The 10,305-nt window shown below is 47.6% G+C and overlaps 1 protein-coding gene across 9 annotated transcripts in view; it reads left to right on the top strand.

Annotated features, from left to right (window-relative positions):
• Positions 1-10,305, top strand: part of Fnbp1 (formin binding protein 1) — a 119,014-nt gene that overhangs the window by 57,109 nt on the left and 51,600 nt on the right. For all 9 annotated transcript variants that reach the window (XM_031369730.1, XM_031369739.1, XM_031369738.1 and 6 more), the window contains exons 5-6: positions 2,912-2,974; positions 3,918-4,022. In XM_031369730.1, coding sequence (XP_031225590.1) covers positions 2,912-2,974; positions 3,918-4,022 — 168 coding nt within the window. The remainder of the gene's footprint in view (positions 1-2,911; positions 2,975-3,917; positions 4,023-10,305) is intronic.

Raw genomic sequence — 10,305 nt, 5'->3', positions numbered from 1 at the left:
CAATTAAACTTCCAAAAACACAGAGCTGCTTGTATCTGGTGTCTGTGGACGCGCCGCCGGGAGCCAAAGCTATCAACTGCTCCTGCCCCTTGTCGTCAAAAAAGTCAAGGGTGAACCCCTGAGGGGCTCAGAGTTTGCTGTGTCCTTGGTCAAGGGACTCAGCCAAACTGGAAGCCTCCCTGACTGGGCAGCTTCAGGCAGCAAATCTAATGAGACCCAGAGGGCAGAGCCCTTCACACGCACGCACCCCGCACCCCGCACAGGACCTGCGGCCTTTGGCCAGGCAGACAAGGTCTACTGATCCCATTAATGTCTGTTGGAAGTATGTTAAAGGGAAGTGGTAGTTTTAAGATGCTGGGTGAGAGGCGCCATTTCCTTTGTGTAGCTGTATCGCGTTTGTTGTTATTGTTTGTTTGTTTTCCTAGCGCTTTCGATCTTGGTGGTCTCTCCTGGCTTTAACTACCCACCTAAGGAGGAAGCTTTTCTGGTGGATGTTTCATGCTAACCCTTCTCAGCTCTCAGACCCCAGGCCACATTGGACAGGACTCTGGAATCTTCTAGAAATACTAGCCTTAAAACGAAAGATTTATTTACCCCCTCACACCATAGCCCCCCTTTTTTCCTCCCTCTGAAACTCAGGCCAAATGCAGGGTCATTCTAGACTTTAAAAAGAGACTTTATTTATTGGGCATGTGTGTCACGGAGTTCAGTTGGAGGTCAGAGGACAGCTCTGCGGATTTGATTTCTCCTTCTGCCTTGAGGGACTCTGCTAAGATTTTTTCCGGTCAGGACCCAGGACACCTGTGCACAGGGGAAGCACATGGTTGGAGGTCAAAGGACAGCTTTGGGAAGCTGGTTCTCTCCTCTCACCCTGTGGGACCCCAGATGGATCTCTGGGTATCCTTCTTGGCGTCAAGCACTTTTATCCACTGAGCTAACTCAAAGACAGGGGACTTCTGTTAACTCATGTCTGATTCTGACGTGTTCAGTGGCTTGGCTAATCAGAGGACATCTATGGTGGCTGCTGGTGGGGCTGGCATTCGGGTGCTTAGAGCCCTCCCACCTGTAGCATCACCAGGCAACAGCCTCCATTCTGGAGTCTTCACACCATCCAGATTCAGACTCACCACAGACCCTGTTCAGTCAGACCCTGAGCCTCACCACAGTCAGACCCTGAGCCATCAGATCCCCTCTCTAAGCCCAGCCCCTTTCCTAGCAGTTTGCCTTGACCTAGCTTTCTGGGGTCCTTGGAACTTAACACTAGGCATATGTCTGCCGAGAGGCCTGCCTGCTGTGAGGCCTTTCTGTTTTAAAAGATTCTAGAGCTAGTAAGATGGCCCACACATTGGAAATAGAGAACCAACTTCAGCAAGTTATGCTCTGGCCTCCACATAAGCTGTGATATCCACCACCCCACCACACATATCATATGCTCACCCAAACACAGTAAGAATTCAACATTGTAAAGGTTCTAAGGTGCAATTTTTATTCACAGAAATCCCACTGTACTGTTTGTACCATCAGCATTTGCAATTCTCCCTGAACTAGGAACAAAGCAAATATCCACCAACCAGTGAGCAGCTACGTAAATGTGGTCCATCTTCTCGGTGGAATATTATTCAGCCAGAGAAAAGAATTAGTGGGCAGATACATGCTACACCAAGATGAACCTTCAAAGCATCCTTTCATGTGAACAGGAAGAAATAAAGTCAGGAAAGGCTAAGGGGAACAGCTAAGAAGTACAATTTTTCATTTATAGGAGGTGAACTATAACATGTTAATTCACCAGTGCTCAAAAGATGACCCCAGGGGGCTGGCGAGATGGCTCAGCGGATAAGAGCACTGACTGCTCTTCCAAAGGTCCTGAGTTCGGATCCCAGCAACCACATGGTGGCTCACAACCACCCGTAATGAGATCTGATGCCCTCTTCTGGTGCCTCTGAGGACAGCCACATACGCCGGAGCAAGTGGGGCCGGCAGAGGTCCTGAGTTAGATTCCCAGCAGTCACACACATGATGGCTCACGGCCATCTGTGCAGCTACAGTGTACTCATACATATAAATAAAATAAATCTTTAAAAAAAAAAAAAAAGATGACCCCAGCGATTGCTGTATGCTTTTCTTTTACGATGGGGTCTAACCGTGCAGCCTTGGCAGGCCTCAAGCATCCTACTGCCTCTGCCTGCCTAGTGCTGAGATTAAAGGTGTTTGACATGTTGTCTCCTGGTGGGAGGGCTGTCTCAGTGAGGCATGTCTGTTGTTTTTGCAAGAGACACACAATTTCACATTCAATATTGCTGTGTCTGAAACTTGAGAAGGAACTCCTCGGACAGTCTTATTTTCATTTCCTCTTAGCTTGTTTATCATTTAAACTTTGGTTGTTGTTTGAGATGGGGGCCTCACTTGGGGCCTAGGGTCTGGCTTGAACTTCTGGAAATCCTCCTGTATCAACCATATCGGCATGAACTCCTCCCTTTCTTTGGACCACACAGACTAGAAGTTCAATATTTGTTTATTTATTTTTTACTATCTCCCACTTATTAGGCATACACATTTTCACTGAAGTGCGTCTCCAGCCCAGATGACACCTAAAGGCTACTTGTGGGACTGGAGAGATGGCCCATCGGTTAAAAGCCTTTGCTGTTCTTGCAGAGGACCTGAATTTAGTTCCCAGCATCCACCTGGTAGCTCACAATCATCTGCAGCTTTAGCCCCAAGGGATCTGATGCCCTCTTCTTGACACTATAGGCACTGCATAAACATGGTATACACACGCACACGCACACACACATGGAAAACACACATATAAAATACAAATCTTTAAAGCTACTTAAGTTGATAGAAGGTTTTTCCTCCAGCATTAGTATGAGGAGGGTAGATGCTGACCCCTGCTCTGTTTTCTGCTTCACAGAATTTCCATGATGGACGGAAGGCTCAGCAGCACATAGAGACATGCTGGAAGCAACTGGAGTCGGTAAGTGGGTAGCTGGAAGCCAGCTAAACCAGTGTCTCCCCCAGGCCAGCTCATTTCCATCTGAATCTGGCTTGAATGGCTCTATAAGGAAAAAAATCAGGCAGAGACAACTTAGGAGATTTCTTTCTCTCTAGGTTTTCCTCGTTTGTATTTCATTAAATTTGTTCCGAGAACTATTATGGCAAAGTGCTGAGCTAGAAATGCTTGAGGAGGGCTGAAGTGATGGCTCAGTGGGTAGAGCATGTGCTGTGGGACCATGAGGACCTGAGTTTGGATCCCCGGCAACTCTTAAAAAGCTGGGCGCAGCGGCACACGTCTATAATGCCAGCACTGGGGACACAGAGACAGGAGGATCTCAGGGGCTCACTGTCCAGCCAGGTAGCCTAGCATATCAGCAAGCTCCAGGCTTAGTGACAGACTGTATCTCAGAGAGCAAGGTGGGCGGGCTGCAGAGATAACAGCTCAGCAAGCACAAGCACCTGATACTCTTGCATAGGACCTGGTGTGCCCCATGTTGAGTATCTCACAAGCACCTGTAATTCCAGTTCCTGGGGAATCCAGCACCACTGGTTCTGTAGATACCTACACTGCACTCCGGTGCACATGTAACCACATGCAATCAAAATTAAAAGCAATCTATCTATCTATCTATCATCTATTTAAAATGGTGTAGAGAGTGATTGAGGAAGACACCCGGTGTTGACCTCTGATCTCTTCATGTGCATGCAGCAGGTCCACGTACTCACTGAAAAGTGTTCTGGTAGAGGCAGGTAACTCCTGTGCAGAGACAGATAGGGGTCACTCCAATGTAGACAAGTGCTTAAGTCACTTCTGGAAAGGATGAAGCCTGAGGGGTGGGTTCCTGGGAGAATTGCCATGGGGGTCTCTCTAGAGGTTGCAGGGAGGATGGGTGACGGGCAGCTTGGCTATGCTCTATCTGCAGAGTAAGAGGAGGTTTGAGCGGGATTGTAAGGAGGCTGACCGGGCACAGCAGTACTTCGAGAAAATGGATGCTGACATCAACGTGACCAAGGCGGATGTGGAAAAGGTGAGGGGTCCTGGTCTCACTTCCCTGGAGCGTGCTTCCAGCACAGCCGCTGAGAGGCCTGGCCTCGGCTTCCTCTTTCAGTCATAACCACAAGAAGGTACCTGACAGAAGGAAGGGTTTCATTTTATGTCATCACCCTGGGACCAGGGTTGAGGTGATGTGCTTAGTCACCAATGAGTATAATGGGGAGACCTGGACACGTCACAACAGGCGTGGTGCAGGAGGCCACACTTTTCTGTAGTGGCTTGTTGGAGACCGAGTTCCATGTCTAGGCAGCTGAAGTAGCCATCTCAGCCCGTGAGGGAGAGTCCAGCAGTTCAACGTCATCAGAAAGGCTGAACCCTCCGACCAGCTGTGTCATGGGTTCATTCAGGCTAATGCCTAGGAGGCTGGGGTGAGGAGGGGCATTTGGAAGTCTTCGAGAGCTTTCCTCTCTGAATAGCTTAACATAAAGTGCTCACTTGTCTTCCCTGGGCCAGTGTCTGTGGGTTTTCCCTAGAAGCCCCATTTTCTTTTTATGAAAGTCATCAAGATAATGTAAACACAATTATGCCATTAAATAGTGGCATTCATTCGTGACGCCCAGGGCCATTTGGGCACCACAGTCTGAGCTTTTCTCTGAAAAAGTTCTGCTTTTCACGGCACCACTTGGTTCTGCCAGATGAGTTCGAAATGTCTCAAGTCGGGCAGTGTCCCAGTTGGAAGGGTGTGTGTGTGTGTCTGTGTGTGTGTCTGTGTGTCTGTATGTCTGTGTGTCTAATTACTTAGCATACTAAAATGCATGTTCTTGACATGATGAGGGTAGATTTTTACTTTACCAAAAGACATTCATTTTTTTTAAGTGGCCATACTTACCATAAATTTCTAGTAACTGGGAATTTAAAGTGTTGCTTAATTTTTTTGAAGTTGCAATAATTTTTTTATTTGTGAGTGTCTTTGTGACTGGTAGCACTTGTGTGGCCTTGGCAGAGTAACTTTATTAAGGGGTTCCACCCCGTGGGGCCTAGGAATCGAGTTTGACCATAGACAGCCCTTCTTTAGACTTTAAATGTATTACCTAGTTGACAGTGGTGCTTTCAAGCCTGAGATCCCAGCACTTGGGAGTGGAAGCAGGAGGGTCAGGTGAGGGAGGTCGTCTTTGGCTGTGCAGTGGGCCTGAATCCATTCTAGGATATATGAGACTCTTGAAAAATTCTGGACTGGAGAGATGGCTCAGTGGTTGAGAGCAGGAACTACTCTCCCAAGGAGCCTGGGTAGGAGTCCCAGCACCCATCAACATTGTTTCTGAGACCTTACTTCTCGGATGTCTAGAATGTAGGCTGCTTATCACTACTGGAGCCTGGAGCCTCCCGCTGTGACCCTGTTTTGGCTTTCATCAGCAGAAGTCTTCTGCTTCCTCTATCTTTATACTTTGTATTTATTTTTCTTATCTTCTTCCACACTCTTTGACCTCCTTATACCCAGAGCAGTAGTTTGTGACTTTCTTTATCTTCTTGATTGTGAAGTGTGCTTCAGTGTTTTTTTCCACTTAGATTGTAAAGGCAGAGGCTTTACAAGCCAAGCAGGAGTCAGGAGGACAGAGGTTCAAGGCCAGCTAGGGCTACAGGAGATCTTGTCTGAAAACAAAAAGAAAGGAAGGGGAGGGCAAAGGAGGAGAGAGGAAGTCAAAGACTGATTTTAATGTCTTTTTTATCATTAAGGAAATTGTTGCTTTTTTTCTTGTTTTGCCAAAATATCTCCCCCCCCCAACCCCCCCCCCAGACAGGGTTTCTCTGAGTAGCCTTGGCTGTATTGGAACTCACCCTGTAGACCAGGCTGGCCTCGAACTCAGAAATCTGCCTGCCTCTATCTACCTCCCAAGTGCTGGGATAAAAGGCGTGAGCCACCACTGCGTGGCACCAAAATATCTTTATTTTTCTTTGTGTGTGGGCATTTGCCTGAATGTATGTTTGTATGGTGTGTGTGTGTGTGTCTGTGTGTCTGTGTGTGCAGTGCCTGCAGAGACCAGAAGAGGATGTCAGATCCCTTGGAGCTGGAGTTACAGGTGGCATAGGACCCCCCCCCCCCCAAGAGGAATGAAGATTTCCCACTCCCCCACTGGAGAGAAAACGTCTCCTAACCACTGAGCCATTTCTCCAGTCCCCATTAGAGTGCTTTAATCTCTGCTCCTGCTTTGATCCTGGTGGGTTTTTATTTTCTCTGAAGCCAGAGCTTGCTGCTTTGGCTCAGCTGCCTTCCAACAAGCCCCTGAATCCGCCTACCTCTGCCCTGCTCCGCCCTGAGGTTACAGGTACCTGCCTCTGCCCTTGGTGGCTGTGGTTATTAGTGGGTTTTTTTTGTTTATTTGTTTATAGTTCTGAGAATGCAAACTCTGGTCTCATGCTAGCACTTGAGACACTTTACTGACTGAGCCATCCCCACGCCCCAATGTGGGGTTTTTGGTGTTACTGCTAAGTTGAATTGCTACCTGCATTACTTGCTTATTTCCAAGATTTATCTTTCCTGACCATGAAGCATTGGTTTTGTTGTTGCTGATTTTTTTCCTGAAAGTACCATGGCCGCGCTCCCCTGGAATGTGAGGATCCTAATTTGGGAGCCACAGATCAGACCACAAGCATTGGTGTCCAGACACTGAATATTTTAAGTCGTTTTGCTTTGAAGGTGACCTAAAATCTGCTGTCCACTGCAGGCCACGTGGAGGCATGATGTCAGCTTTTCTCATTGAATTCTCTGTTGTTATTTTTGCTTTGTTTCTTGAACAGGTTTCCCTACATAGCCTAAGCTGGCTACCCTCCTGTCCCAACCCCCCACCCAATGCTGAAATTTCAGGGGTACATGGTCACACTCTGCTTCCCACTGACAGTCTTTGACTCTACACAGACGTCTCTCTCTCCCCCAATTTCCTCAGATTAAGTGGCTTGATAGTTTTTTGACTCAGCTCGCCTTCCGGATCTAGCAGCCAGCCATACAGTTTATAGACCTGTGATGTGTCTCCCAGGATCCATTTGTGTAGACTCTAGATTGTGCATGACAGCCCAGGGGATATGTATGTAGTATAAGTTTGCATGAATGTCTGGGTCTAGGTATGAGCTGAATCTCTTTTTCTTTCTTTCTGAAGATGTCACTGTCCCTCCGACTGTGGCTCTTTGTCACAATTGCCACAGTACTGTGTTCAAACTTCCTGAATAAACAATACCCTCCACCTTCTGACACTTTTGCCTGTGGCCAGGAGCCTGGTAATTCCCTGGAAGGGTTTATTTCTCTCTTGCCAGGTGGGTGTGTTTGGATGTTGCCCAGATCCTGTGTTCCTCAGAAGTCTGGTGACGAAGGAGAAGAGGACAGGCTTCATGGTAGTTGTCATTCTACCTGTCCCTTACCAAGACGCAGCTGTCAGAGAGTCCAGGCTCACCAGCTTTGGCGGGGGGTGGGGGGGTTTCAGTTGCTTGATCTAGTCATGTTAGAATCTAAATATGTTGGAATATATTTTCTGGTTTTTGTAAAGACAGATGTTATCCTTTCCCCAGCAAAAACCCTCAAGCACCCTTTTGGGGCTGGGAGATGGCTCAGTGGGTGAAGTGCTTGTATTGGATCTCCAGTACCCATGTGAAAACCAGGCAAGGTAATGCATGCCTGAATCCTAGCACTTGGGAAGCAGAGCCCAGTAGATGCTGGGAGCTGACCAGCCAGTCCAGCTGAGATGACCCCATCATGTGGGGGCAGCTCCATGAACTTTATGTAACCGCCAAAGAAGATAAGGAATGCCAACCAGCTCTCTTGTTCTACCCTAGAGATAGGAGTTTTCAGGATTTGTTTTAGAAGTTTAGTTTTGTATTTTACTTTTTGAGGCAGGGTCTCCATTGGATAACCAGGCTGGCTCTAACAGGTACCAGGATGATGGCTTATTCCATGCTGAGCATGGAATTTGAGGCTCTGTGTATGACAGACAGGCAAGCTACACACTAACGGGGCTACACACCCAAGCCTATGTCTTATTTTCCAGAAAATTCAGCAAGTTGATGGGGTCTCTAATATTTGAACTGTTTGAATCCATTCCTGGCCCTTTGTTCTTTACTGCTAGTGTCATGCGGGTGTCTGACATTGCGGCTTTAAAAGGACTTCCCTCCATGGCCTCCCCAATGCTCAGTGAGCAGTGGCTTTTCCCATAGATGACTCTAGAATGACTTTCAAGTGGCAAAAACCGTGATGTCAGGGTCGCTATGACACTGCTTAGAATCAAGCCACGCTGGATAGGCCTGGCAGGGGCCATCCTGGAGTTCTCACAGTGCCATGGCTTACCAGCCTGGTAGGGGCTGGGAGGAGAAGGCCTGTAAAGCAGCTTCCCAACAGAGAGTCCATGTGAAACTCAAGTGGATCCGAGGCCTGGTGGGAAACCTGGCCCTGTCACGTAACTGCTGTCTCTTCTGTAACTTCTACTGCAAGGCAGGCATTGTCTAACAAACTACAGTCAGTGGCTACAGGCAGCTGCAGAAATAGAAAATGGCAGTTGAGCTGGGTTTATTATTTGCTTGTTTTTATAAACTTGCAGTATCAAATTCTTGTTTTTTGTGTGTGTGTGCATGTGGGTGTGTGAGTGCGTGTGTGTGTGTGTGTGTGTGTGTGTGTGTGTGTGTGTGTGTGTGTGTGTATTGGGGGTGGAGGGGAAGGCAAGGTTCCACTGTGTAGTCCTGGAACTCATTTTGTGGACTATGCTGGCCTCCAACTGAAGTCTGCCTACTAGGACACAGGTGTGTGCCACCACCACCTGGGTGACCTTCTCTCTGGTTTAATCTTGAGGCCTTTTCGTTACATAACTCAGTTTGAGGAAATACTTAAATTATTGCCAGGTGTGGTGGCCCTCACCTTTAATCCCAGCACTTGGGAGGCAGAGACAGATGGTTCTCCATGACTTTGAGGCTAGGCTTGTCTACCAAGTTCCAGGCCAATCAGAAAAAAAAAAACAACCAAAGGTTAAATTAGACTAGAATTCTCAATATAAATTCCAAAGAGCAGACCAGTTTCTTTGAGACTATGGTAATATGACTTCTAAAAGTTTGGTGGGGGGGAACATTACGGCTGTAACACCAGCATGGTTCACATCCAGTGTGAGCAACACAGCAAATTCCAGGCCAGCCTAGTGTACAGAGAAAAGATTGTCTCAAATCTCCCCTCCCGGAAGTAAAAACAATAAAACCGTGAAAGGGTTAAGAATTTGAAGGTAGTTAATTTGAAGATGTAACACAAATGTCTCCATTTTGAAGTGGATGGGAGGCTCCTGAGTCTTTATGAAGGGAGAATTGTGGGAGGTGTGGACACAAGAGTGGAAGCTGGGCTTTGGGTGATTTGGGTGATTTAGGCCCTAGGCATAGAATTAGAATCTCTCACGTTTTCCCACAGAGCTCTGTCCAGCATTTTACGTTCGTCTGTTAGTGTGTTCAGATATTCATAGGGGGTGGGGGTGAGCACACCAGTGTTGGTCAAAGGATAGCTTTCAGGAGTTGGGTCTCTCCTTCCACCTTGTGGGTTCTGGAGATTGCCAGACTTGGAGGCAAGCACCTTTTCCCTCTGAGCCTTCTTGCTCACCCCTGATTTCCAGCTTTAGTTTTGATTCTTTTTTTTTTTTACGCAGGGCTTACTACGGTAACCCTGGCCCAGAATTCACTGTGAAGCCTGTCCTGGCTTGCTTTTTCTTTTCTTTTTTGTTTTTTTTTTGTTTGTTTGTTTGTTTGTTTTTCGAGACAGGGTTTCTCTGTATAGCCTGGGATGTCCTGGAATTCACTCTGGAGATCAGGCTAGCCTCGAACTCAGAAATCCGTCTGCCTCTGCCTCCCAAGTGCTGGGACTAAAGGCGTGCACCACCACCGCCCGGCTCTGGTTTGCTTTTTCATTGCCTTGGTAAATACCATAACCAAAAGCAATGTGGGAGGGAAGGAGGTATTGCATCTTGCTCCTTTCAATCCATCATGAAGGAAAATAAGGACAAGAACTCAGAAGCCACAGAGGAGTGCTGCTTACTGGATGTTCCCCATGGCTTGCTCAGCTTGCTTTCTTATACAACCATGACCATGACCACCTTCCCAGGGCTGGCACCACCCACAGTGAGCTAGGTCCATATCAATCATCAATTAAGGAAATGTGTCAGAGATAGGATGTTGCACATGCCGTTAATCCCAGCACTCAGGAGGCAGAGGCAGGTGGATCTCTGAGTTCAAGGCTGGCCTGGCCTGTGAGCAAGTTCCAGGACAGCCAAGTCTACACAGAGAAACTGTCTTGCCGGGGTGTGGGG

Source organism: Mastomys coucha, unplaced genomic scaffold (genome assembly GCF_008632895.1).
Source record: "Mastomys coucha isolate ucsf_1 unplaced genomic scaffold, UCSF_Mcou_1 pScaffold15, whole genome shotgun sequence".
NCBI classification, from domain to species: Eukaryota; Metazoa; Chordata; class Mammalia; order Rodentia; family Muridae; genus Mastomys; species Mastomys coucha.
The sequence above is the reverse complement of the archived record's forward strand: the minus strand, read 5'-3'. Positions and strand labels throughout refer to the sequence as shown.